At 49.6% G+C, this 26,534-nt stretch overlaps 14 protein-coding genes across 14 annotated transcripts; 9 read left to right on the forward strand and 5 right to left on the reverse strand.

The window, feature by feature from the left end:
* Positions 1-501: 501 nt before the first annotated feature.
* On the reverse strand, positions 502-828 carry N7537_011618 (glutaredoxin family protein; the record flags this gene model as incomplete). Its single annotated transcript, XM_056902672.1, has 1 exon — positions 502-828. One exon carries the CDS (start codon positions 826-828, stop codon positions 502-504), a length of 327 nt encoding a protein of 108 aa, XP_056747959.1.
* A 225-nt stretch (positions 829-1,053) lies between these two features.
* Positions 1,054-2,222, forward strand: N7537_011619 (cysteine and histidine-rich domain-containing protein; the record flags this gene model as incomplete). The annotated part of the gene is made up of 3 exons (XM_056902673.1): positions 1,054-1,159; positions 1,311-1,827; positions 1,910-2,222. The coding sequence occupies 3 exons, from the start codon at positions 1,054-1,056 to the stop codon at positions 2,220-2,222; spliced, it is 936 nt and encodes a 311-aa protein (XP_056747960.1).
* Positions 2,223-3,715: 1,493 nt separating this feature from the next.
* On the forward strand, positions 3,716-5,311 carry N7537_011620 (putative ethanolamine kinase; the record flags this gene model as incomplete). The annotated part of the gene is made up of 5 exons (XM_056902674.1): positions 3,716-3,892; positions 3,981-4,092; positions 4,218-4,645; positions 4,722-5,068; positions 5,137-5,311. 5 exons carry the CDS (start codon positions 3,716-3,718, stop codon positions 5,309-5,311), a joined length of 1,239 nt encoding a protein of 412 aa, XP_056747961.1.
* Positions 5,312-6,957: 1,646 nt separating this feature from the next.
* N7537_011621 (uncharacterized protein) lies at positions 6,958-8,031 on the reverse strand (the record flags this gene model as incomplete). Its single annotated transcript, XM_056902675.1, has 1 exon — positions 6,958-8,031. One exon carries the CDS (start codon positions 8,029-8,031, stop codon positions 6,958-6,960), a length of 1,074 nt encoding a protein of 357 aa, XP_056747962.1.
* Positions 8,032-9,216: 1,185 nt separating this feature from the next.
* N7537_011622 (uncharacterized protein) lies at positions 9,217-9,528 on the forward strand (the record flags this gene model as incomplete). Its single annotated transcript, XM_056902676.1, is given in 2 exon segments — positions 9,217-9,261; positions 9,274-9,528. 2 exon segments carry the CDS (start codon positions 9,217-9,219, stop codon positions 9,526-9,528), a joined length of 300 nt encoding a protein of 99 aa, XP_056747963.1.
* A 75-nt stretch (positions 9,529-9,603) lies between these two features.
* On the forward strand, positions 9,604-10,453 carry N7537_011623 (uncharacterized protein; the record flags this gene model as incomplete). The annotated part of the gene is made up of 3 exons (XM_056902677.1): positions 9,604-9,802; positions 9,877-10,115; positions 10,142-10,453. The coding sequence occupies 3 exons, from the start codon at positions 9,604-9,606 to the stop codon at positions 10,451-10,453; spliced, it is 750 nt and encodes a 249-aa protein (XP_056747964.1).
* A 373-nt stretch (positions 10,454-10,826) lies between these two features.
* N7537_011624 (type II 3-dehydroquinate dehydratase) lies at positions 10,827-11,294 on the forward strand (the record flags this gene model as incomplete). The annotated part of the gene is made up of 1 exon (XM_056902678.1): positions 10,827-11,294. The coding sequence occupies one exon, from the start codon at positions 10,827-10,829 to the stop codon at positions 11,292-11,294; it is 468 nt and encodes a 155-aa protein (XP_056747965.1).
* Positions 11,295-11,702: 408 nt separating this feature from the next.
* On the reverse strand, positions 11,703-14,516 carry N7537_011625 (putative C6 transcription factor QutA; the record flags this gene model as incomplete). The annotated part of the gene is made up of 2 exons (XM_056902679.1): positions 11,703-11,898; positions 11,953-14,516. 2 exons carry the CDS (start codon positions 14,514-14,516, stop codon positions 11,703-11,705), a joined length of 2,760 nt encoding a protein of 919 aa, XP_056747966.1.
* A 709-nt stretch (positions 14,517-15,225) lies between these two features.
* N7537_011626 (putative quinate pathway repressor protein QutR) lies at positions 15,226-18,008 on the forward strand (the record flags this gene model as incomplete). The annotated part of the gene is made up of 2 exons (XM_056902680.1): positions 15,226-17,685; positions 17,754-18,008. The coding sequence occupies 2 exons, from the start codon at positions 15,226-15,228 to the stop codon at positions 18,006-18,008; spliced, it is 2,715 nt and encodes a 904-aa protein (XP_056747967.1).
* Positions 18,009-18,154: 146 nt separating this feature from the next.
* N7537_011627 (uncharacterized protein) lies at positions 18,155-18,355 on the reverse strand (the record flags this gene model as incomplete). The annotated part of the gene is made up of 1 exon (XM_056902681.1): positions 18,155-18,355. The coding sequence occupies one exon, from the start codon at positions 18,353-18,355 to the stop codon at positions 18,155-18,157; it is 201 nt and encodes a 66-aa protein (XP_056747968.1).
* A 107-nt stretch (positions 18,356-18,462) lies between these two features.
* N7537_011628 (uncharacterized protein) lies at positions 18,463-18,994 on the forward strand (the record flags this gene model as incomplete). The annotated part of the gene is made up of 2 exons (XM_056902682.1): positions 18,463-18,543; positions 18,689-18,994. 2 exons carry the CDS (start codon positions 18,463-18,465, stop codon positions 18,992-18,994), a joined length of 387 nt encoding a protein of 128 aa, XP_056747969.1.
* A 440-nt stretch (positions 18,995-19,434) lies between these two features.
* On the forward strand, positions 19,435-20,797 carry N7537_011629 (inositol monophosphatase family protein; the record flags this gene model as incomplete). Its single annotated transcript, XM_056902683.1, has 6 exons — positions 19,435-19,621; positions 19,688-19,739; positions 19,800-19,888; positions 19,982-20,417; positions 20,505-20,636; positions 20,689-20,797. The coding sequence occupies 6 exons, from the start codon at positions 19,435-19,437 to the stop codon at positions 20,795-20,797; spliced, it is 1,005 nt and encodes a 334-aa protein (XP_056747970.1).
* Positions 20,798-20,996: 199 nt separating this feature from the next.
* On the reverse strand, positions 20,997-22,052 carry N7537_011630 (shikimate dehydrogenase family protein; the record flags this gene model as incomplete). Its single annotated transcript, XM_056902684.1, has 1 exon — positions 20,997-22,052. One exon carries the CDS (start codon positions 22,050-22,052, stop codon positions 20,997-20,999), a length of 1,056 nt encoding a protein of 351 aa, XP_056747971.1.
* Positions 22,053-24,526: 2,474 nt separating this feature from the next.
* N7537_011631 (sugar porter family MFS transporter) lies at positions 24,527-26,391 on the forward strand (the record flags this gene model as incomplete). Its single annotated transcript, XM_056902685.1, has 4 exons — positions 24,527-25,063; positions 25,128-25,532; positions 25,604-25,912; positions 26,008-26,391. The coding sequence occupies 4 exons, from the start codon at positions 24,527-24,529 to the stop codon at positions 26,389-26,391; spliced, it is 1,635 nt and encodes a 544-aa protein (XP_056747972.1).
* Between the last annotated feature and the right edge of the window lie 143 nt (positions 26,392-26,534).

A 26,534-nucleotide genomic window follows, 5' to 3' on the forward strand; every position in this document is an offset into this window, starting at 1 on the left:
CATTAGTTCAATCAGGTAATTTAAGACCAAAGAGAATGACTGAGTTGCGGCGAATACCACAACTATTGGAGTATTTGTACGAAATAGGCAGGTTGAGGTCAATTTTCGTAGCAAAATTGATTCACATTACAGATCAAGTATATAATCAACACATTAAGACGTCCGTGCAGAACAAAGACTACATATATTATATAATGATGGGGTACCTGGGCACATCATGAGCGGATCTGCCATCATCTACCTGACGGTCAAAGATAGATCAAATACATACAGAAGTATACCCCCTTGTGGAATGTGCAGGGGGGTAGCTAAGTCCTTCGAGCAGGACTGAGGAAGGGAGTATGCAAATATAATGCAACAAGTGCCATATGCATTACTGTGTCGGTATCACGATGTCAATCCCTCGATATAGGAGAATCCCCCCGGTGTGTAATGGGTCCCGCCAGCGGACCACGGGAATCGGTAAAGTTAGACATATAATGCTCCTCCAAAATAAAATCATCAGGACTGTGCTTTTTCCGCTTCGTCCACCGATCGCTCGACTTCTTGCTCTGTCCATCGATGGAACAGTTTGTGCGCGTCGGAGAGATTGGCCTCCTTGGGCAGCCCGTTGTGAACTGACTGGACGTGGAGGACTGGAACATCAAACTCGTAAACATCCTTCCAAGATTTGTTCCCGGGTTCCATGATGTCCGCTTCGACGTATTCAAAGGAACGCCGTTTCTGAAGCTGAAGCACGGTGTTTTTGGCTGTATCGCACAGGCCACAGCCTGCGCGTGTAAACAGCGTCAAGCGGGCTGGACTGAGAAGGGCACGTGTAGGAAACATGGAGAAACAATATCAATTATGCCAGAAATGAATTCAACCTCGGAATTTCAAGATGGCCGGTGCGGTGACGCGAATGCGGTCAGAGAGTTCTCCGCGATGGAACATTCGAGCTTCCCCGCTAAACCCTGTTAGGAAACCTGCGCCATTCTCTCCAGAACACTTTACAATCTTCTCTTTCGACTCAGTCCCGTCAATTACCTTTTAATATCGATCTTGCTGTACATCATGTCAGGCAAGTGCGTCCACAAAGCGTGTGGAAAGACCTTCACCGACCCGGAAGAAGACTGCGTGTATCATCCGGGTCCCCCAGTGTTCCACGAGGGGCAGAAAGGTAAGTACCTTGGTGTTCAAGCTATTCCAGATCTGTGTCCCTTAAGTCCACCGAGGGTTCACGGTGGACCATTGCGGCGGCGCAATGTGACACCTGATCTTGTCTCTACCTTCTACTACGTTTCTACCCCGCGGCACCGCTAACTTCTCAGGCTGGAAATGCTGCAAGCCCCGCGTCTTGACCTTTGAGGAATTCCTCGCTATCCCGCCATGCACAACCGGGAAGCATTCCACCGTCGACGACACACCCGTCCCCGAGCCCAAGGCTGAGGAAGTCATTGCTCCTCCTACACCGGCTGAGCAGAAAAAGTCCGAGCGGCTACCCATCTCCGCTACCCCGACTATCGCAACTTCAGCGCCGCCTGAGAAGCCAGTCATCGAGGAGCCTGAGTCTGATGACCCTGATGTGGAGATCCCGGCTAACGCAACGTGCCGTCGGAGGGGTTGCGGCGCGTCCTATACCGGGTCTACTGCTCGCGATGAGGAGAAATGCGTCCACCACCCGGGCCAACCGGTCTTCCACGAGGGCAGCAAGGGGTGGTCCTGCTGCAAACGCCGGGTGCTCGAGTTCGACGAGTTCCTGAAGATCCCCGGTTGCACAGAGAAGACGAGGCACATGTTTGTTGGCAAGGCCAAGCCCGCGGGCGAAGAGAAGGTGGACACAGTCAGGTGCGTATACGACAAGACAGGCGGACCAGTTCTGCTATCTCGTTTGGGAAACAGCGAACTAATATAGTTTTGCATTCTATAGAAACGATTTCTACCAGACTCCCACCGCCGTCAATGTCTCCCTCTACCTTAAGAAGATTGACAAGCAACGGGCCAAGGTTGAGTTTACTACCAACTCGATTGTCTTCGACCTTCCTACCACAGACAACAGGCGCTATCAGGATACATATACTCTCTTTGCGCCGATTGACGCGGAGAAGTCAACTTTCCGCGTGCTAGGCACCAAGCTAGATTTGAGCTTGCTCAAGGCTGATGGTACTAGCTGGCCGGTGTTGCGCAGTGATGACAAGTGGACTGGACAGCGCATCCAGATTGGCAATGCTGGACATGCTTGATTGGGGACATGTATAAAAAAAAATATACACGATAGAAAATTTCAACGGTTATGACGGCGATGACAATTGAGATCTTAGCTCCAGCAGTATGTGTAGTAGATGTTCAACCATGGCACATACGTAGCTTGAGGTGCTCGACATGTCCACATCAACGATCTATATCTCGGCAAAAACAACCCAAACATTACAGGTTTGGTCTAAGCAAGATATGGTATCGCAAGAGCACATAAACCTAGCAAGGCTTCCGAGGCATTTTTGAAGATGGTTTGTACTCAACGTACATTTACACCGTGCCAATTACCAGTCGAAAATCGTGAGATATCCAACGCTACGCTCGTTGCAACATTTGATCAAATTGGAAGACCAGACAACCAGAGACAACTCAAATCACATAAAAGTGATTGAAAAAAAATTGGTATGTGACGCCCTCTCCACAGCTAGCACCCATGGGGCTTCCCGAAGGATACCCTAGCATAGCCATAAAGTGATTGGGAAAAAGAGAGACGCCTTTACTCTCCAGGGCCGGGAACGGAAGAAAACCCATTATGGCCGAAACCATAGGATAACCCTCAGCAAGCCACATTGTGGAGCCCCGTTGAAATTTACATTAAGTTATGTAAACCTCTACTGATGATGGAGAGAAAAGAAAAAAAGAGTAAAGGCGCGGGCAAGGAGATCCTATTTATGCGTCTGGAAGTCGATATACGCTAGTGCTGATTGGGTCTCGGTGTAAGTATTTTTCCATTTCGTTGACTAATATTGGATTATATGACTAATTTCCCTTTTTTGTTGAGGGATTTTGTCGGATTGGGTAAGTAGGGCTAATCTCAGGGCTTTATCAATCCATGTGACCCTGGACCCTCTTTAACTTCCAATGTCTTTTCATGTGATTATCCCGTGACTTGCACCATACATTACAAAGTAGGTTCAGAGATGAATGCTTGAGTACGACTTCGCAACCAAACTGCAATTGAAACAAGCAATACGACATTAAGAAATTGTTCTACCGTTATCTAATAGGTTCATATCTGAAACAACCAAAACTCTATACATCCATGTACCACTAGTAGTGGCGGTGGAAAAGTCCCTTTGGTCCTCAAGTACCCTAGGCCCCAGCAAATAGTCACATCTTCCAATCACGGGTCGGGAGCACGAGACCTCCCCTCACTGTCTCAATTAACCTCCCCGCCATCGATAGCGTCTTCGAATTCTTCGCCCCTGAATCTTTTGTCCCTTCGCCCTAATACAGAACCCTTCTTTCCACGTCCTCTTTTTCTTTCCAAAATTTCATATCTATCCGCCCATTGCGCTAGCAGCCTAGACTTGTGCAATTGCCTAAATCCGGAATTCAGGACATCGTCACTGATATAGAGGCGGTGCCTCTCAAGCGATTGCGGATTAATTAAATAATACAAGATTATCCCGACACCCAAACCCCCAAACCAACTCGCGCCCATACCCCTTTTTCCACCTCCGCTCCACTCAACTCCAATATGGGCTCGACAGAGACTCAGGCGGTCACGCCAGAATTCCGATACATTCCCCTATCATACAACCATGCCGACTCCCAGGCATCTGCTCTCCGACTAATCCTGACCCTCAACCCGGACTGGGAGGGTCCTGGCAACAACATTGAGTTCGTGCGATTCACCGACGGCATCACCAACACCGTGTGTTTCTCTTTCTTTTCCCAGTGCCGCTTCCCACGAGACCAATAATAAGGTCGTCTGAATCCAATTGTGACTAACAGATTCCTAGCTCTTCAAAATTATCAACCTGAGACCCGGCCTGACGGAGGAACAAATAGACAATGAGGCAGTACTGATGAGGGCGTACGGAAATGGCACAGAGATCCTCATAGATCGCGAAAGTACGAGCAAAATCCCCCCGACGGATAACCTTCGTCAAAACCCCCACTTCTCAAACCACAAAAAAGCCCCTCCGCGCCTCCTTTGCCCATTGCGACATATGCTGAAGTAGATCAATTATTCTTAGGGGAAACCAAGTCCCACGCACTTTTGGCTAGCCGCGGCCTAGCCCCGCCCCTCCTCGCTCGATTCAAAAACGGCCTGCTCTACCGCTTCATCCGAGGCAGACCCTGCGGCCACCAGGATCTAGTCTCCCCGCCCATCTGGCGCGGTGTCGCCCGCCGCCTGGCGCAGTGGCACGCCGGCCTACCTAGTAGCGGAGCCCCGTCTGTCGAAGATGTCTCTGCATCCAAGATCACGGACATCCAGGACGATGAGATCACCGTAATCCAGCCTCGGCGCGCGGGTCCGTCTATGTGGGCAGTGTTGCAGAAGTGGGTGTTGGCTTTGCCGGTCACCACTCCCGAGCAGCGCGCTCGTCGGTTGAGTCTGCAGGCAGAGCTACAGTGGGCTCTGGATATTCTGGATGATGGGAAGGGAATTGGTGAAGACGGGGTATGTGCCTCCCAGCCCCGGTCCTCTGGAAACGGGCGTCGCATTGTTGAATATATGGCTAATCGCTGGGTTTTAGCTCGTCTTTTCGCACTGCGATCTCCTATGTGCCAACGTGATTGTCCTCCCGAGCGAGAACGGTGTTACAACCCCCGAAGACGGTATCGCGCCTGTCAACTTCATCGATTATGAATATGCGGTCCCTGCGCCCGCAGCCTTCGACATCTCCAACCACCTTGCTGAGTGGGGTGGTTACGACTGCGATTACAACATGATGCCGACAAAGTCTGTGCGCCGTCAGTTCCTTACGGATTACACAAAGAGCTACTGTGAACAACGGGGTCTTGACGCTTCATCCGAGGCTGAGATTGTCGACCGGCTTTACGAGGATGTTGACCGCTTCCGTGGCATCCCCGGTCTCTACTGGTGAGTTCAGCGAACGCAATTGGCAAAACACAGCGTAATGGGCGTATCATGCTAACAATATCTCCCAGGGGTGTTTGGGCACTCATCCAAGCGCAAATTTCCCAGATCGATTTCGACTATGCCAGCTACGCTGAGACCCGTCTCGGCGAGTATCACGCGTGGAAGCGCGAGGTAGACGGAAGCCGCAAGCAAGCCGGCGAGGAGATGCCGCTGCGCGAGTCCCGCTGGGCATCGGAGGCGTAAAGCCACTCGCAGTTCTCCCTTTTTGATTCCCATTCTCTTCTACTCCTATGAAATAACGTCAATTAATCCCCTTGGCGCCTCATTTTCCGAATACTTTGTCAGCGCTATCAATTACTCATGGTCCTGACCAAAATCCCACCTACCCCTTCACCTCATTCTTGCAATTGCAAGAAACCCTCAACATGGCACTCCAGAAATTCAACAATCTCCTTGGAGTCAGCCTACACCGAAACCGAATCTAACCGATGAAACAAAACAAAGTTGTGGTCTTGGACGACCACGGACGAGGTTGGACCTCTTGGTCCAACACAAGAGAAAATAAGAGAAAGATAAAAGAGGAATGGTCGGAGCAAAGATCTTGGTATTGGTCGATATAGATGGTGGTATGTCTCTTTGCATTGTGGTCATTTTCCCTGGTCTTGTGTGTTGTCTTTCAACAATGTCATAACTGGGGTGTTTTAAGATTAATATAGTTTCTTTTTTCCCCTTAATTTCTGAATCGATTTATTCTCAAGGCTTGTTTCTAAAGTTGTGCCTACATGTAGTCTTTGGGGGATGCTGAGAGCTTGAACCACAAGAATTTCTCACTCAACAGTATTTTGAAATCGGGTTGGTCCCAAACTGTGAGAGTGTAGATGTTGTGTTGATATATTCTGGTAGACGCGATCGTATTTTGCATCAGAATCGGTTGTGAAAAAAAGGAACAAAAAATCGAGGTTGTAGAAATAGCGAGAAATATATATCCACTTCGGTACTTGTATAGACCTCCAACATTCATCTTTTGGTATTTAGTAAGTCCATGTAAGAATCCACTAACCCATTTCTGAACCCAGTGAGACGTACGTCGAACCCCCTAAAGGTCCCTGAATACTTTACTAATTTTTGTTGCTCGTCGCGTATCCAGGACATTACCGGCCTAGCACCAGCTGAATCAACAACCCCTGAAAAGAATCCTAACAATTTAGCAGTTAGATTCCTCTCCAAAAGCCCTTCCAAACCTCCCTACAACCCCTGAGAATTCTCAATATCTCATCTATCGCGTTGCACCCACAGTAGACAGATCAACAAACCTACTCTTCTTCCTACATATAATAATAGAAAGCATCTCCGCAACGACAAGTGCAGCAACCCTCCACGTTGATGGATACAAATTCAACAGATGAAAAGCAACAACAGGTCGACTCGGCCTACACACAGCACCATCCAAACCCACCCAAAGCGCAAGACCAACCAAAACCTCTGCGAGAAAATCAATGGGCACCCAATCCACCCGCTCTAAAGTGGATCTAAGCCACGCGCAAAGCCCTGCTTAGACTCTATTTAGCCGATTCTTAGGCCTATCCCGTTATTCCTCGCCCGACTCGCATAGAAACTGCGTTCTTTGTCTAGCTACGGCAATATCCGACTCAATGCGAAGACTCTGCTGCCATCCTTCGAAGGCCTTCCCGTCAAGAACTTTGGTTTAGTCTCACAGCGCATCACGTGCAAGGTCTGAAGGATTGTCCGAAGCCGGGATAGAAATTGGTAGCCTCCTAAATCGGCAAGCATTTTCAAGTTACCCGGGATCCCTCGTGGCATATTGTGCTTTATAGACCGTGGTTGGTAGAAACAACTATCGCTATGATATTGGGATGTCTAGCTACCTATCATACAATGAGAATGTCACACTGCGAAGATTGAGATTGCCTTCGAGCCATGTCAATCCAAGATGTATGAGTACCAGGCTCGTTCCACCAGGTCTCAACGAAGGAGAGAACACGCGCTCTGTCCAAAGTGCGGCTGATACGCATGACATTGCCAAAACATTCTTGAATAACCTTTTGACCGGTGGGATGTCCTCGGAGTTCAGTTCCTGCCATGAAAAGTGGCCAGACAAGGTCCTGAGCGAACATGCCGTCTCGAGTCTCGGAGAGAAATTGTACATAGCGGAGGATTTCATACCGAGACTTGCATACATCGTCACCAGCAGTAGCATCGTCTGATAAAGCTTGGTGGCTGTAAATGAGAGTTGCATGGTAGTACATCCATATTACCAGTTCAAAGCCATGTTGATCTTCTTCAGAGGAGAAGTGAATGGATTCACTGAGACGCATCATGGTGTTTCTAGCCGACTCAATCTGCGACTGGATGTCTTGCATCGGGCCGTGTGATGAAGCTTGCTCGATCGTCCCGGAACAAAATCTCAGACGCTCAAGGCGGGTGATTTGGTCAATGACCCGAATGAAGTCGGTGAAGACTGCGTTCTCGGCGCTAGCAGGAGGAGTCTTGATAGCCATGTTGTAGTTATCAAATGTCGTCAAATCAGCCCACACCGAAGCCTCATAGAATTCTAACATGAGGAACTGTTCAATGCAGGCCAGCTGGTGGTGTCGCGACGGTCGGTTCCCTGTCGCCAGGATGATCTCCCTCGCAGCGGAGAGATGAACCCTCCACCCGGCGCCTTGTGGTTTCATAAACTCATTATTGCAGAGAATAATCACGGATGCAAGTGTATAGGCAGATGTTGTGCTCGCTTGCAGTGCCGACCTAGATGATGTAGAAAGATTGTTCAACTCCTGAGCCAAAAAAGACAAAGATTTATTTTGATAGTTTTTCGACATCTGCTGGAATGTCCCATGGCCCAGGTCATTTGGAGAGTACTCCGATGCCAGGTCATGGGCGGCGATAGCGAGAATGGAAGAAAGGACTGTTTCAGAGCTCTCGGCCATTGGCAGAATCATGTGACGCCATGCATTTTGTTGCGGAACCCACGCAAGTCGATGCGCGACTCGGTCGTTGAACCAGGAGAGCAACCGGGAAACATGCAGCGGTCGATCTGACGATAAGCAAAGTTCCGAAGCGGGGGATGGAAGAGGTCCCCGAGAGACATGCGTTGCCGAATAGCTATATAGATCTAGAGCATTTATGCCGCTGCCAACAGTATGGGTCTCTGTTAAGCTCCCTGACGAAGGAGATGAGTTTGATACTGTGATAGGAGCATCGAGGGAGGGAAATGCTCTACCCCGCAGACTACCGCGGCTAGCGACGCCCTGGACCCATTTAAGCTGTAAGCCGTAGCCGGGGCATTCCAAATTACGTTTCCCGCATTTGTGGCAGGTGGGAAGGCCCCGATCACATTTGATACGTCGCCTTTGGCACGTTGGACAATCTGATAATGTTAGGACCCCGCTTTAGCACGAGGTGAGATCCATACCTTTAACAGCCAACCGTTCCGTAGAACCTGCGGACATTTGCGTATCACATTCGACTTTCTACTAGGGAACACAGATAATCTTGGAATAGAGCCAGGCCGTTGATATGGGCACAGAATTTCGAGTGTGTCATGTGATACACAAAATGGGAATTTGATGCCTTCGACGAAGTTGCATTGCGCTAAACCTATTCGGGATTTCAGTGCAAGCGGATTGGCCCTTTCCACTCGAGTGGACCGGACCCCACGCGCATATAACATACACAATCACACGTGAACGGAGTGCATGGGGAGGTGGTAATCTATTGAATATTAGTTCTTATATTGGCTTTTCCCTCATAGAATGATCAACGATGTCGAGATTTGAAGATCGATTGTGCAAGTCCTAAATATAGTGGGGGACCAATTCTCAGATCAGTGATACAGCCACCTAACCGGGTAATCCATCACGTTCAGTTCTTTACTCCACAGAAGTAGAACCGGGAAGGATTAGACTGGTATTGTATGTATGCATCCTAGTAGTATGTAGACATCAAGCCTCGACACCAAAAAAGCCAGTCATAAACCCAATCCTTCCGTCTTGGCTGCCAGTTCTAGAAAAGAACACCGGTATCAACAGAAGTACATACAGGACGACTCTCTCTGTTATATTTCCATGACCATTTAAATACGCAGCAAACAGAACTTGCATGGTCATTATTCTGTAGACGGTATTATGCCTTCTCTTAATATTGAACTCGTTGCTCCTTCTACGCACCATGTCAATAGCTAGTGCCATGGAATGCGTGATGTTTTAGCTTTGGCAGGGCATGTCGTTCTCTTAGCGACTTCACCTGGACCTCTGGACAATGTGAACCAGATTCACGTTCGACTTATTCTAGTTGTGACATCTACAACAGATAGCAAAAACACTCGGTGGATTTTGTGTCCTTCATTCTGCAATCCAACAAACAAATCGCTCCAGCCGGGTTCAAGAATTGAACGAACTCTTCCAGAATTTTCTGTGCCAATATTGCCTAAGGAATAGATTGAGACTTCCCACGAGAGAATCATCTTAAAATTCTACTTCTACTTGGACATTCCAACAAACATACCCGCCACGATGAAAACACCTCTTGGAACCATCACGTATGGGATAGAAGCCACGGCAGCGACATCGAATCATGAGATTATCACCCGCCGCCAACCTCGAAAGTCCAACCACCAGATAATCCAGGCCAATCTGAAACAGACTCAGCATCACCTATACTTTCCAACCTCGAAGGCCACACAAGGAATGACTCACAAAACTCAACACCGAGGTCTGGACTGAGGATCTCATTCACGGCTACAATCCATACTCATTGGGAGTTGGCCCCTGAGAATCGGGAAACAGAACTCTGCCATTTTGTGGTGCGAGAGTTGAAGTGGGATGCCGAAGAGATAGTCAAGCTTATGAGCAAGCCTAGCAGCCTAGATGGGAACTATTCTATCTGCGAAGGACAATCGGTCCGCAAGTTGTGTGATGGAAGTCAAAAAGAGTACTGGGGGCCTGGCCGCAACCCATACATTAAGAAACCACACGGACATAGTGTTGGGGGAAAAGGGAGGAGAAGAATCAGCCATCTGCATTCCGTTTGATTTAAAAATTCCAAAAACAGGCAATGGTCGTGGATGGCATTGACCTGGCTGCATATGAGATCGGCGCCGATAGGGCTGGACATACTACACAGTGTGGTTTTCCTGGGGAACTTTCTTTCCCCTCACCGGGCAAGATAGCGAAGGGAATTACTGTTCGCCATCAGTTGAGGATTAAACTTATTATGGGGGAAGATGTGTTTCGTAAAGGTACTGGTAAGCCTGTGGAATGGAAGCTGCTGCAGACTATTATATGTCCTGCGGTTCCATTGAGTGTTTGTGAAGTATCTATTTGGATGCTAGTAGATGGGTATGGTTTGGTGGTATGGGTTTAACGTGCTGTTGTGCTGGTTTCATGAGAAGTCAGTCTGTTCCCACATCAATAATTAATTTCAATGAAATCATTGGAACATTGTACAGAAATGGGTACAATTCCATCCCATGAAACAACAGACAACGTGACTATGAGTAGATTTGCCCCATCCCAAAACCCCGATGTCCCCACAAAATCCACGGCAAAGCGCTCTGCCGGGCCGGGCAAAATGCGGAGAGAACGAGACCAAAGGAGGAGTATAAAAAGAATATATCCGATGAGCACCCAAATACTACATCCCTATAATCTCATCTCCCAATATCAAACATCTCAATTTCACACTCCCCCATATACCATCGAATCACCCCAACTCGACCGATATCAAACCACACAAAATGGGCAAATCCATCCTCCTAATCAACGGCCCCAACCTGAACCTCCTGGGAACACGGGAGCCACACATCTACGGACACACAACGCTCTCCGACGTAGAATTGAACAGTCGTGAGGTGGCTGCCAGCCATGGTGCCGTGCTCGATTCTTTTCAGTCGAACCACGAAGGCGCGATCGTGGATCGCATCCAGGCGGCGCGTGGCAAGGTTGACGGTATCATCATCAACCCGGGCGCATACACACATACATCTGTTGCGATCCGCGATGCCTTGCTCGGCGTCTCTATCCCATTTATTGAACTCCATGTGAGCAATGTCCATGCGCGTGAGCCTTGGAGACACCACTCGTACTTCAGTGATAAGGCTGCGGGCATTATTGTTGGTCTTGGTGTTTATGGGTATAAAGTTGCCGTTGAGCATGTTTGTGTTAATTTCGAGGAGAAGGAGAAGGAGGCTAAGGCTGCGCTGTGATTGAGTTGGGAATTCAGCTGATTGTACATACTCATTATGGAAGGCTTTTATGTATTTATGTCGGTGGCGTCCTGCTGTAGAGGCTTACTCTTCTGAAAGATGAATTTCTACACTAGTAATTTCATATCTGTCATAAAGTATCTTGTATTACCAGTTTCCTGGCCTGGAACACCTGGGCAGCTTTGTGTATTGTGGAGATTTGCAGTGCATTACCACACATACCAGAAATCGGGACCCCTTCGAGGATTCCAATGTGCGATGGAATATCGCAGCCATGAACTAGTTGCATAGCTCTTGCTCCCCAGGAGCCAGATGAACAGCGGACCGAGAGACCAATGAGGCCGACCAGCGGCGACAGGGTGTTCCCGCGGCATTCATGTTATCGGAATGGGATGGTGGTACAAATCATCATCGTTTGGGGGTTCCCGACATGTTAAGAGGCTGCGACTCCCGTCGCATGCCAGAGGGAGTGCCATTATTGGGTAGCTGCTCGGTATGCGCCAGCAAGAAAGGCTCGATCTGACCGGAGAACGAGTAGAGCTCAGGAATGCCCACATCAGAGACAAAACCTAGGTTCTGCATGAACTCTGGTTGGTTGTCGGCTCTATAGAGGATCAAAGTCAGTCATTATGCAAAGAAACATGATATAAATGCTTACTTTTCGGCACCATCTAATGACGCGAGCTCATCAAATAATGCGTCGAGATCAGGGGCAATTCGTTGCCTCCTTGGACGCGCATAGCCATCCATATCAACAAATGTGCTCATATTGACCGATGGGTCATGATATGCCGTTGAATGGTATTGTGCGGTTTGGTTGTATGATGGCGAAAGCTCGGCAAGAATTCCGGTACTGTTATGGGATTCGCTAGCCACTGATGTAGGATGAGGAAGTCCATTACCAAGAGAACCATCCAAGTGGCCCTGCAGTGGGGGAACTTCAGAAGCGCCCCCAACGGAGGTTAGGGATGACGGCGTGCGGAGAAGAGATACATCTTCGATGTGTTGTGTGGTTCTAAGCCAAGGCGTGGAGAGGAATGAGTTTTCAGAGACGGCTGGGGCATGTGTATTATTTTGGGGCCCATTTGTCGCATGTGCGGCATGGAGAAGATGCGAAGGTGTGGCTATCGAAAGCGATGACGAGATTGCCATGTCTCCACCGGTAGAGGTATCGATGTGCTGTGAGAGCGGAGGGGAATTACTCAGTAGTTGAGATCTTTGTGATGCATTTCGACTAGCGGTATGTTGGTTTGGCATAGTCCACAACATAGAGAGCTTCGAGGAAAAATTGTGGATGTTATTTCGTAAACCCATGTCAAGGACTGACGGAAGGTCCCTAGAAATGGATCGTGGAAGGCCAAATCGAAGCATTAGACCGAAGGTTGGTGCAGTGGCTGAAAAGCTGTATGTCTCCATGTAGGCCTGAAGCAATTGCAAAAGCCTTTTCGAGCTTTCTGTAGCACGGATTTTGTGAGGAGGTTCAGGTATGTTCTGATCATATTCGCGAATGGCAATTTGAGAGCTGAGAGCAATGACAATACTTTCATATGTCATCTCTAACCCAAAAATATGCGGCGAAGCCAGTCTCACAGGGCGACTTTGTAGATCGACACGATAGCTTTTTGGTAATTCTGTTACCCAGCGCTGTAATTGCAACTCCAATTGCTCCAGTTGCGATCGAGATATTGTCGGGTCATGCTTGCAACAGCATAGATCATTCAAAATCGACACCAGGTTGACGAGGCGGTTGAAAGTGCTCAAAGCGTGGAGGGGACCGCGCTGCATAGACGCCCGTGAGGATTGGTTCGGGCGTAACCCAGTTTGATCTTCCCAAGGATGCCATTCCTCAAGACCATCCTCATTGATGGAACCTATCCTGGATAAATCTGCCTTTCGCAGCGATGGGCATTGTGAAGTTGATTCCGCAATGAGGGTCTCGAGAACAAAGCAACCCAAAAACACATGTTTCGCACGACCGAGCTGTTTTTCTTGATCCGGGGTTCTTGATGATGATGAATATGAAGGTTGATCGAGATTTAGTACATGCGCAATCCGAACAGCCTGGCCAACAAGCATCCAGGAGCCAGTCCATTCTTGCTGTCCGAATTTGACCAAACCCAGGATCAATAGTGCTTGCACGTGTCCGATTTCGTGCGGGCCACTCTCAGGCGGAATCAATTGTCGGGCAGTAGCATACATTTGTGATGGGGTCATCTGATCACTAGGCTGATCTTCTACTTCCCTGGAAGCTGAGATGGAAGCATCCTGGAGGGAGGCGAGAGTGAGAACAGCCCACAAGGCAGCATGCTCCCCAGACCCGGGGGTTAAAACCGATGCGTATACATCGCCTTCAGTATATTGAAAAGCGGTGCGGAGTATGTCATGTTTTTCGAGTATGGGGAACCAACACTGCGTGTAGGAGAAATACACATCAAAAAGGGGCCATGCATTGTAGGGGAGTTGAAGAGGGGGTTTCACGGAGAGCGATCGAGGGCAATCAGGATTAGATGGGAAGGTGAAAGAGGACGATGGTTGGTCATCTGGGGTAGTTGTCTGAGTACCGCAGTCCGCAGTCGGACGTGGCCCGGTAACTTTCACAGCGGTTCGAGTCGACGATACCCCCGGTAATGGCGTTTCATGAGCTTCCATGCCTTCTGGGATCTGCCACTCCTGTGCTTCAGCTGAAGAAAGAATCGCTTCGACATCCAGAGGTGTTTCCCCTTCACCACATGCCTGGAGATTTCGCTCCCTTTCCTCCTCCGGCTGTTCCAGTACTACCAGAATGCGTTCAATGTCTCTGAGTACTGTGCTGTTTTTAAAGGAAGCTAGCAATGCATCCGACCCCTCTGCTTCCTTGCCCATCGTAGCCAAGTGACTGGGAAGATTGATTGATCGCATCAAAGCTCGCATGACATCTTCACTACCTTGGATCTTTTGGAATGCTAGCCCCCAAAGCAACTCCAGCGAGCGAATGTAGCCCGTGGGCAGGCCGCGCTTCTTCGGGTTGGCCTTGTAGGTACATGGTCGGCAGAGGGATGCGCAAGTCGAGCACACTGGCTGTATTCCGTCGCATTTGTCCTTTTTCAACCGGCAACTATCGCAAGCCCGTGAGACTCGCTGACGCTTCGGTTCCCCCGTCACCTTCCCGTCATCTTCTAGTTCGGTCCATCGTCGTTTGGATTTGCTGCTAGCGCCAGTGGCCTGGCGCTGTTCAGCGTTCATGGTGATTGATTAAGCGATCCACTTGAAGGGTTCGGGCGCATGTTCCCGGAAAGCGATATTGATGAACCTTTTGCCGACAGGCGACTGTATGGACTAGCCGGCGACTACGCCATGAACATGAGCCCCACAGGAGATATATTAGGGCCGCCGGGGAGGGATATTGGGACCGAAGCGCGATGTTGAGGGTAGGTGCAGCACAAGGCAAGGTGCTTGCCAACAGAGTTCTTCCGGGGAAGGTTGGATACCCGGCTAGCGGCGAGCCAGTCACTGTCTCGCAAAAGGTAATCGCGTACAGACTGGGATTTAGGCCATGAATTTGAATATGATGTTTGGGCAAGCTAGCAGCGCAATGCAGACTAAGCCACAGCAATCTCGATAATTTCCCCAGCTGTTTTGCACGTTCGTATCTGAGCGCAAATCCCCCGCGGGGAAGAGGAAAACCGAAAGTCCCCGGGTGAGTGCTCGTCCGCCTTATGTAATAGTAACGTATCGGACACGCGCGATTTCTAAGAATATTCTTTTTCCCCCGCAAAACTTGGGGAATCCCGCTTACCATATCGGTTCATTTCCTCCACACCTCCGGATCCTCTATATACGTATATCTCAATACCCTACCGAGGCCCTCCATCTCACCTTTCCGTCCGTGGTAATGGGTCCTCAACTACCTTGCTCCTGATCTCATTCCTACACGTGGGGCCCTTGATGCGCCATGTCCATTTTGGTACGCCCACCGAAGCGCAAGCTCCACGAGGTCGAGGCTTCAGACAATGGGCCTCGGAAGTACAGCTCGGGCATCGTGCTCTCTCCCACTGTCCAGCTTTCACCCCGACCTTCTTCTAGTCAATTGAGTGAACATAGAGAAGCACCTGGAGATTCGCGTCTACCCTCGCTAAGAGAACTACAATCGAACCGTGGGTCCCCGGTATTGTTTGAAAATGGCCATCTTCAAACGCCACGCACCTTCAGTCCGAAGGCATCCGTCGTATTGATCGGAATCCGTGGCACAGGAAAGTCAAGTCTGGCGGTTATCCTCGCGGCGACATCTGGGCGACGATTGATCGATGCAGACCGCTACTTTCAACAGAGTGTGGGATGTTCCCGTGCTGTGTTCAAAAAGGAAAATGATGGACTCGTCTATCGGCAACATGAGGCACGGGTGTTTGAATCGATGCTGGCAGATAACCAAGAGGGATGTGTGATTGCGTGTGGGGCCGGGTCGATGGAACGCAACGGCCAAAGACTTCTTAGGGAATTTGCGCAGACACATCCGGTTATTCACGTTATTCGAGATCCTGAGAGCATCCAGTCGTATCTCAAAGCGTGGGATACGCAAAAGGTGCGACACTTCCTTGAGTTGTCTGGCCCGATATATCGAGGGTGCTCGAACCTCGAGTTTTTCAATCTATCAGAGGCTAGAAGTGAGGATCTATCCAATGATAGCGACAATTCATCACCAACGCACCGAACAGAGCCTAGGTCACATACTCCCATTCCGTTTTTAACGTTGAAACGAGTTCAGCGGGACTTTCTCCGCTTCATTGCCTTTATCACTGGTGACATTGCAGAACTTAACAGTCAGCATGCATCTTTCCCGCTGTCGCTGTTGCCTGTGGAATCTCGTGTGTATACATCAGCAGTGTCAGTGCCGTTTTCCAGGGTGTGTGAGAAGGGTATGGACATTGAGCAGCTGGAATTCACCGCCGATGCCTTCGAACTGGCAGTCGACGTAACAGACTCTTCTGGCCAGCCAGGCCTTAGCTCAAGTCTCGCGGACAGTATCAGCCAGGCGGTAGCACTCATTCGTCGCAATATCATTGTGCCGTTGATATATCACGTGGAAAGCTATACCACCTCCACAGGATCTCTGTCTCCTAGTCAAGTTCCCGTGAGATGTACCGATGAAACCTACTTAAACCTCGTCCGACATGGCTTGCGGCTCTCTACCGGTTTCCTCACAGTAGACCTCACCCGTGATGACAATATCATTACCCAGATCATCTCTGCAAGTGGGCGAACCAGGATCATTGGCCACTTCGAAGCCTTCCATCGTCTGCCGGGGGGCTGGGATGGCGATGAGTATATGAAAGTTTATGAGCGGGCCAAGAGCCTTGGGTGCGATATAGTCCGAGTGTGCCAACCAGCCGAGACACCCGAGGACAATCTCGCAGTGCAAAGATTTCGCCATCGCATCCAAAGCCTGCCTGTTCCTGGTCTTTCTCTGATCGCCTATAACACCGGCCCTCTTGGCCGCATATCTCGTTGTTTCAACCCTATCCTCTCCCCAGTCACACATCCGTCCCTAGTAACGGAACTTCCAACTCATCTACGATCATATATCACAGCCCGCGAAGTGCAGAAGGCGCTTTATAGCTCATTTGCCTTGGACCCGATGCAATTTTTCGTCTTTGGCGCCAACACAACATATAGTATGTCGCCTGCGATGCACAACACTGCTTTCAAAATCTGTGGTTTGCCGCACAATTACTCCATTCACCAATCACCTACTCTGCGAGGGTTAAATGACCTTGTGGAAAATCATTATTTTGGTGGATCAAGTGTCAGCCTTCCGTACAAAACAGAGTGTATTCCTCTCCTCCACTCAATGTCTGCGCATGCCCGAGCCATCGGTGCTGTCAATACCCTCATCCCAATCCGCAACCTCGATGACCTGGACGACATCCGTCTTCAAGAATCTTCAATCTTTCTCCAAAAGAGCCGTGCTGGCCCTATCAAGGGCCTTCATGGTGACAACACCGATTGGATCGGAATCTGCAATTGTATTCGCCGGGGGTTGTCTCCGGCAAATGCGGTTCGCTTGTCATCCACAGGCCTTGTCATAGGATCTGGCGGGATGGCCCGCGCTGCAATTTACTCAATGATCCATCTTGGTGTGCAAAATATCTTTGTCTACAACCGCACACTCGCCAATGCAGAGAAACTGGCCCACCACTACAACCGACAAGATCTCCACTCAAAAGAGGCCGGCGGGTCTGGCCGTCCCACAGTTCGCATCATTGCTTCATTATCCGACCCCTGGCCTGCAGATTTCAAACAGCCGACAGTTGTTGTCTCGGGAATTCCGGCCCATAGTATTGGAGGCGAGCCAGCACCCAACTTCCGTATGCCAGTGCAATGGTTAGAAAGCCCGACAGGTGGCGTTGTTGTTGATGTAAGTTTACAAATCTCTTTTTTACCAGCCTGCAAAGATGACCTTTTATTCCTAACCAATGTTTATAGCTGGCATACAAGCCCCTCAATACCCCTCTCATGAAACAAACACGAGCTCTATCCCATCGTGGTTGGGTAGCCCTGGATGGCCTTGATGTTCTGCCCGAGCAAGGTTTCGCTCAGTTCGAACTGTTCACTGGCCGACGCGCTCCCCGGCGCGTAATGCGGAGCATTGTGCTTCAAGAGTACAAAGATGATGAAGGAAATAATGATCACGAAGCGATACAAGATAGGCTACAGCAAATGGATGGACAACCAACTTGAATATCGCCACCTGCTCTCGTGAATGATCCTGCATCGAGTGGTGACATTGCCTAGTGACACTACGGCCGTCGACCAACCTGCGGCGGCCAAGGTGCCTGCCGACCAACCCATCGACCCCTCTATGCCAGTCAACTGGCCCCCTTATACTACCACGCCTGAGAATTTGCCATAGCATCGGTGGTCAGTTTGTTAGGGTGGCGGAGGTGATGCCCACGTAGACGGATACGATCTAGGGCCGAGCGCGGGGTGAATTTGTAGATTTCCGGCTTGTTTTCCAAGCGGGAACGGAGGCCAGCGGCGGCCAGCGGCCATACTATCATGATCGGTGCGGTCGTCGGCCATGCCATTGGCGGGGCGTAGAATTCCCTGGGCTAGGGGATTGTCCAAGATCTTCAGCCCTTCTTTGGAGTTAGCCCTGTGGAAGATTCGGTCGATCTTTTCGCATTCACTGATAATGTCGGGATTGGACTATCCGACGGAGGTTTTTCACAACGTCCATTTTACCCTGGTCTTGTTTGAAGCGGCTGCGTCGGTGGTCGGAGACTGAATGTGGGACAGAAGCCTGCCGTTTGGAAGGCGCGTTGGAACCTCTATGATATCGATTATTGCGTGCCTTTGCGACCATCGGAATCTGCATGGGTCGATGGTCCTTTATACTCTGACTGCCCTTCAGGTTTTAGTTAGGAGAACAATGCATCCTTCTTGTCAGCTTCCACAACAAAAAGGGTCTAGATTTCTTAGACAACACTCCAACCCAGCAAATCATTGCCGTCGCCAAGGAAGTCGCTGCTGTCATGGCATGTATGAAAGCTGCCAAAGCCAACGTCGGAAAGTTCGCGTTACAAGTGGTACTTGACAAAGCCCGTTTACCTGCACAGCACGACCCGCTGGTAGAGCTGCACAACCCTCGTGCTGAACAGTCACGTACGACCCGTGGACAGGCACGTAGCACGACTTGTAATCCTACGCTCCGCTTAGGCCGCTAGGTTCTAAGGTAGTCTGAATAGATTGGATTACTCATACGAGAGCTGCATTAAGGTCTGTTTGGACAATATCCATGAGAAGTATATGTGTATATGTGCAGTTCCAAGACCCCCAAATCTGAATACCACTCTACGAATTACTTGTACCATATAGAGCAGATATATTCGTAGCGATCCAACTTAGACAATAGTACATAGAACCATGAATTCTTCCATTGAAGGTATACAAATGATTCCAACGTAAAGTGGAGAAAACACCTCGATAACCACAACCTTGGGACCCCGAAACTCCCGAGGTCGGCTAGTGGCGGTTATTTTGAACCTCCAATTTTCACCGAATGACTCAAAAGGAACTAAACGGCCCCTTCAACATTGGGTTATTTCGTTATAACATATTTTGATACATCTCTTGTACCCACATATCCCCATTGACTCTTTCCACCATGACCGTCGGACCCTTCTCTCAAGATGAGCTGGATGAGATATACGCTTTCTCAATAAACCTGGGCCGTAAGGCAGGCAAGCTGCTCATGGAGCGTGTCGATCAGCGTATCTCAGGCGCAAATGGTTCCTCCAACGCCTTCGAGGAGAAAGAAAATGCAGTAGACATTGTGACACAGACTGACGAAGGTAAGGCAGCGCAGCTGATAATGATAAGACATATCAGACATTGTTGCTAACAGTTTTACTTGGCAGACGTCGAAGTATTCATTCGGAGCGCCCTCGAGACAAGATATCCGTCTCACAAGTTAGTCTTTTTACTACAATGCACTCACCCTCACTGGCGAGAAAACTGACAGACCCCTAGATTCCTCGGCGAGGAGGCATATGCCAAAGGCCAGTCGCGCGACTACCTCATTGACGAGCAACCAACATGGTGCATTGATCCATTAGATGGTAAATCAACACTTCCGGTACCATGACCAGTTGGACTGTTCACGGTTCCAAACTGGCATCGCAAGAAACCCAACTAATACCCCTACCCCCCAGGAACCGTAAATTACACGCATATTTTCCCTATGTTTTGTGTCTCAGTCGGCTTCATCGTGGAACACAAGCCAATCATTGGTGTAATCTATGCCCCCTTCACAGATCAGCTTTGGTCTTCCTGCAGCGGGCGTGGGGCCTGGCTCAACGAGACTCGCCGCCTTCCACTCATCCACAACCCAACCCCGCCTATGCCCACCAATGCCCCTTCACAATGTATCTTTTCTTGCGAATGGGGTAAAGATCGTCGCGATATTCCAGATGGCAATATGCAGCGCAAGATTGAGAGTTTTGTTAATATGGCCGCGGAGGTGGGTAGTCGGAATGGGAGAGGTGGTATGGTGCACGGTGTGCGCAGTTTGGGAAGTGCGACGCTTGATCTCGCGTATGTTGCTATGGGATCTTTTGATATTTGGTGGGAGGGAGGCTGTTGGGAGTGGTGAGTTTCGCCTTCTTTTCTTTTCTTTTCTTTTCCCTGTCTTTTCTATCCCTTGGAGAGTGAGTATCCTGATGCTGACTATTATAGGGATATCGCTGCTGGTGCCGCTATTCTGTTGGAGGCTGGTGGACTTATGACTACTGCTAACCCCCCAGAGGATGTGGATACGGCGCCAATCGAGGATGTCCGACTCGGCAGCAGATTGTATTTAGCTATTAGGTGAGTGAAATGTTCCCCTTATGTTGGATTCTGCTAATCAATGGCATTTCAGACCCGCTGGCCCGTCTGCCACCGAGACAGGCCGTGAAACACAGGAACGGACCGTACGCGAAGTCTGGCGCCGAGTCCGTAACCTGGAATACTCACGCCCTGGAGCTTGAATAGCTCCGCGGCGTTTTCATTTTGTCTATATTGTGATGCCTCATATTTACATATTGACCTTATGGTAGATCTAGAGCGAAACGTATGTCAAAATCAAAGACGCCATCCATTTATATATAGACAATGCAACAACTAGCGACTATTTTGCGCTCTATACAATGATTAAAACAAAATCGAAACATGATCGTAAAAAAGAAATCACAGGCTAGACTTCGCAGATCCCCGTTCCGCAATGGTCTTAGCAACAAGATCCTTAACCTCCTGCACAAGACCAGGGGTGCCGATAACATCCTTTCCAGTCCAAAGACGGGCCTGCTCCAGACCTTGCCAGATCAGAGCCTCAGAGCCGAGGATAACCTTCCACCCGCCGGCAGAAGCCAAGTGAGCGATCTCAGTCCAGGGCGTGGGGTGGTAGCACATCTCCAGAATGACACCCTGCTGCTTCTCCGCATCGGCAGCAGTACCCAAGAAAGCCTCGATAATAGCGCGAGCGCGCAGTTCTTCAGGTGATTTCGGGGGGTAGTTGGGGATACCGGAGACGATAGCGGCGGGGGACTCGAGACGGGCAGCCTCAGCAGGGTCGGTAACTGGAATAAGAGGAGCCTGGGCATTGGGGTCAGGATTGCGGCGACGGTCTTCTTCGAGGATGGCGGCGACTTCAGCGGCGTCGCGGTTGACGACGTAGATGCGGCTGGAACCGAGCCAGCGGCGCATAACGTAGATGGCAGTGCGGGCAGTGCCGCCACCACCGATGATGAGCGCGGGCCGGCCGCGGAAGCGTGATGGGTCAGGCGCATTCTTGGTGAGGGCTTCCCGGATGCCGTCGCAGTCGGTGTTGGTGCCGACGTACTGGCGCTGACCGGTTGTTGGGTCGTCGCGCAGGAAGATGGTGTTGCAGGCGCCGGCTTGGCGGGCGTGCTCGGTGAGATCGTCGAGGTATGGCATGATCGCGACCTTGTGAGGCATCGTCACGGACGAGCCGACGAACTTGGGATTGGACTTGATCGATGCCAGGTATTTCTCAATCGGTGGCGACCGTGTGTAGGGAGGAGGGTATGTCTCTGATGAGCCGGACACACTGGATAGGGGGATTTGGGTCCAGTTGAGACCGAGCGCATTGTAGACTGTCTGGTGTAGGGGTGGGGAAAGAGAGTTCAGAAGAGGGTGACCGTACAGATAGGCGACGCCATCGCGGTTGGAGGGGATGGCCATGGGCTCTTCTGGTGGTGTTTGGTTGATTTCTGTGACGGACATGATGAATTGTGTATAATTATCTGCTTGGATATGCAGATCTTAGAGAGGGAGGTGCTACAATGTTATAAGACGAACTTCGAAATTCAGACGGAAAATACTTAGCCTCACTATGCGTGCGAGGTACGATGGATATTCCATCTGCCGGGTGGGGCTTTCCTTTTTCAGGTTAGCTGCTGCCGCTTTTACAAAAGTCAGACTTCAATATATTTTAGCCCGGTGAACCGAGGTAAAGCAGATAGTTTGGGCTGCATCCATTCCGAATTTGATTACGAAAACATCATAGAAACTCGCAATTGCTTGGCCACCTTAGTCGCGACGTGTTCGCCATTGGCAGCGTCATCATGAAATCGAGCCATCTCTGTACACAAGAGAGTGCAGAGTATGCGGAGTTCGGCTACTCGTCTGCAGATGCTAATGAAGTACAAGCTATTGCTATTGCGAAGAACGTCCTAAAAATGTCAAAGTACCCGACATTTACTTTAATGGCAAGGTACTTGTTCTCATCTCGCAAATTAGTCTTTTATTTATCACTTACATCCCATTAGATCAATAGTGTACAACCCCTGGAAGCTGATATTCTCTTCTCGGACACCAATATCGACCCAGACATAAGCCTCATACACAACAGATTTACTGAGCTTAACAGTATAGTTGAAAATGACAAGATCGCGGGGCTTATTCATTGGGAAATGGCTGGCTTATTTGGCTGGAACGCTGCTAGACAAGTTCATTGCACGGCTAGACCACATGACTTTCCGTTTTGGAATGATCCGTATGACCAATATTCCCCGAATCCTTGAGGGATAATTGATGTGTACTTCGGGATATGTTAATACTGAAGGAGGCTAGGAAGGCTTGGTCAACTAGAAGTTGAGTATTAGCCTCATCCGATGAACATCGAGGTAGTAAGGAAAAGTAACTGTGACTTTTCAAATGTAGATAAAACGGGGAGATAAAACAAATTAAATTAACTAAATATGGTTTCCTATACATGTGCCTCTTACGGGATTATCAGCTTCAATTGTTATGTGCATGAAGTTAGTCCATTATGAAGGATAGGTCTAGAACTTGCATGAACTCCAAAATGATGCTCTATCTCATGATACCTGAAGGGCTTATGTATTATTGAATTCTTTATACGGTGGATGTTAAACGGAGTGGGTTAGGGAGGATAGGGCTGTGCTCAGCTTTACTTAGTGAGCTAGAGGCGACAATAGGTGGGCATTAAAAAGAACGGGGAAAGCTAGTATGTACGATGTAGGCCTAGTGGGATCTGTGAAAAAGCGATGAGCCGCCGAGTTGAGAAATACTATTCTGTTCTTCTACCCATCCCATTCCCTTCAGCCAATGTCATTGCCTACCTTGATAGTGAAATTTGTTGATTTAGCAAATACAATCCATAAGACGATCATTGGCTTAGCCGCAAATTCGATGCTTCATTGTCGACTCTGGGCCACTAAAGAACATCTGCCGGGCTGAATGATTTCCCACTACAACCACCCATACCCCATGGGGAACCTCTCACGACACACAGGAAACTCTACAAAAGCCAATAAATAGACTACGGCTATTATGAATGACGACCGGAGAACAGATAAATTCGCCGGCAGGGAGTGGCCAACGGAGACTTCACAGAGGCCACGCTTCTCCCTAAGCCCCCGGGAAAAGGCTTTTCCCCGCCACCCATGCACAACAATCTATCATTGGCCGTTCTCCCCCTCCCCTTATTCATGGCTCCATTTCAATTGATCCAATCAGACCAATTGCCATTCGCTATTTCACACCAAGGTCTGGATCGTGCACTGCATTGCCTCTGGGGTACCCCAGAAAAATTGGGCTGACAATGCACGTTGTCGCGGGTTACTGGAAACCCGCCGGGGAAGTCTCCACTTCTCCAAGCGGCATCGGATCCCCACAATCCAATGCCTTTAAGCGAATAATCTCAGCTTGACAGACTTGGCTGCCCAGCAGAGTTTGCATATCCCACTGAGTCAATTTCATTCTTGGGGGCAAGCCACATAAGAGGTGCCAAGAGGCAAAGGCGATTGTCCTTCGTACAGAAGAACTTAGAGTATTCGTTTTGCCGCGCCTTGGCTTTCCTTCATTTTTGTAGGGCATTTGACTGTCTGTGCTATACCTTTCTCCGACTCCGCATCCCCACGATTTCTTCCCCTTTTCCAAACCCCGGATTCTCTCCTCTCTTTATCCAAGGGCAAATCGACAGTCCGGGGCTCAATCCTATTTAGATCTTCACTACCTCCCTAGTCTGTTCTAGAAAAACGTGGCGAGGACTTTCTTTTTGGTTTCCTCTTACCTTTCTTCCCTTGCACCTGCACCTGTATCTCATACATACCTTTATACAAGGTGATCGTCCTTCCTCGGACGTATATCTTACTTCTCTGCATCTAGCATTGGGGATCAAGATCATCTGGTCACAGAGTCTTGCAATTCTTCTTCTATAACAAACCGCCACCATGTCTATCCTGAAGCTGGTCGAGGACCGGCCGACGCCTAGCGTGGTCTACAACTGGAGAATCTATCTCCTGGCAGCGGTGGCTTCATGCACATCCTGCATGATTGGCTATGACAGTGCTTTCATCGGCACTACGCTCTCTCTTGACTCCTTCAAAAGCGAGTTCCACTTCGACAACATGCCTGATCCTACCAAGAACCTGATCAGCGCCAACATCGTCTCCTGCTACCAGGCTGGTGCCTTCTTCGGTGCCTTTTTCGCGTATCCAATCGGCCACTTCTGGGGTCGTAGGATTGGCCTGTTGGCCGCTGGTTTGGTTTTCACTCTTGGTGCTGGTCTCATGCTTGGTGCTAATGGCGACCGAGGACTCGGCCTCCTTTACGGTGGCCGAGTTCTCGCTGGTATTGGTGTCGGAGCAGGCTCTAACATCACCCCGATCTACATCTCCGAATTATCTCCTCCGGCTATTCGTGGTAGATTGGTTGGTGTGTATGAGCTGGGCTGGCAAATTGGCGGTCTTGTGGGATTCTGGATCAACGTGGGTTTTCCTTTCGGTTGTTCTTGACTTGTCTTGTCTGTGGATGCTAACACAATATCAATAGTTCGGTGTCGACGAGACCATGGAACCGAGCCACAAACAATGGCTCATTCCTTTTGCTGTTCAGTTAATTCCTTCTGGTCTTTTGCTCATTGGTGGCTACTTCATCCGGGAATCGCCTCGTTGGCTCTTTGGACGCGGTCGCCGCGAGGAGGCAATCAAGAATCTTTGCTGGATCCGCCAGTTGCCCGAGGACGATATCTATATGATCGAGGAGATTGGTGCTATTGACCAAGCTCTGGAGGAGCAGCGCCGTAGTATTGGCATTGGTTTCTGGAAACCCTTCAAAGCTGCCGGAACCAACAAGAAGGTCATGTGGCGTCTGTTCCTCGGAAGCGCGCTGTTCTTCTGGCAGAACGGATCTGGAATCAATGCCATCAACTATTACAGTCCGACTGTCTTCAAATCGGTAAGTCGCATCTTGTTGCGATACCATCCGTGGATGTGAGCATCGATGATTGATGCTAACAATTCTTCTAGATTGGTGTTAAGGGTACCAATACTAGTCTGTTCACCACTGGAATCTTCGGTGTAGTGAAGACCGTGGTGACTTTCATTTGGCTGCTCTGGCTGATTGATCACGTTGGTCGCCGTAACCTGTTGTTGATCGGTGCAGCGGGTGGTTCCGTCTGCCTGTGGATTGTCGGCGCGTACATCAAGATCGCCGAACCCGAAAAGAACAATAGTGACTCCTTGAGCGGCGGTGGTATCGCAGCCATGTTCTTCTTCTACCTGTGGACGGTCTTCTATACCCCAACTTGGAACGGTACCCCATGGGTTCTCAACTCGGTAAGCATTCCCAAATTGCAACCCCATACATTGGAACATTGCTCCAGTGCCTAGTCATGGATTGACCCTTGAAACAATGCTAACAGCGTCTGCAGGAAATGTTCGACCCCAACATGCGTTCCTTGGCACAGGCCTGCGCTGCCGCCTCCAACTGGCTCTGGAACTTCCTCATCTCGCGCTTCACTCCGCAGATGTTCACAGCCATGGGGTACGGTGTATACTTCTTCTTCGCATCACTGATGATATGCTCCATCGTCTTTGTGTATTTCCTCGTCCCCGAAACCAAAGGTGTTCCTCTTGAGAGCATGGATCAGCTATTCGACATCAAGCCCGTGTGGCGTGCCCATGGGCAGATGGTCGCCCAGCTTCGTGAGGATGAAGAGAGGTTCCGCAACGACGTCGAGGCTGCCGGCATTGACATGGGCAAGGTGCGCCATGAGCAAGTCGAGGATACTGCGGCTCAGCCAAAGTACACTTAAACAATGCGGTGGCGAATCCTTTCCGTGTTGGTGTCTTTTGTGTCATGGCCGTACAACTTGTTGTGATTTATTGTCGGATGAAGCGCTGAAGCGCCGACTCATTGGAATTAGTTCGGGTTGCACATCTGATGATCTTTGTGTAC

This window comes from Penicillium hordei (genome assembly GCF_028827395.1).
Source record: "Penicillium hordei strain IBT 12815 chromosome Unknown utg000006l_segment0_segment0, whole genome shotgun sequence".
Lineage (NCBI taxonomy): Eukaryota > Fungi > Ascomycota > Eurotiomycetes > Eurotiales > Aspergillaceae > Penicillium > Penicillium hordei.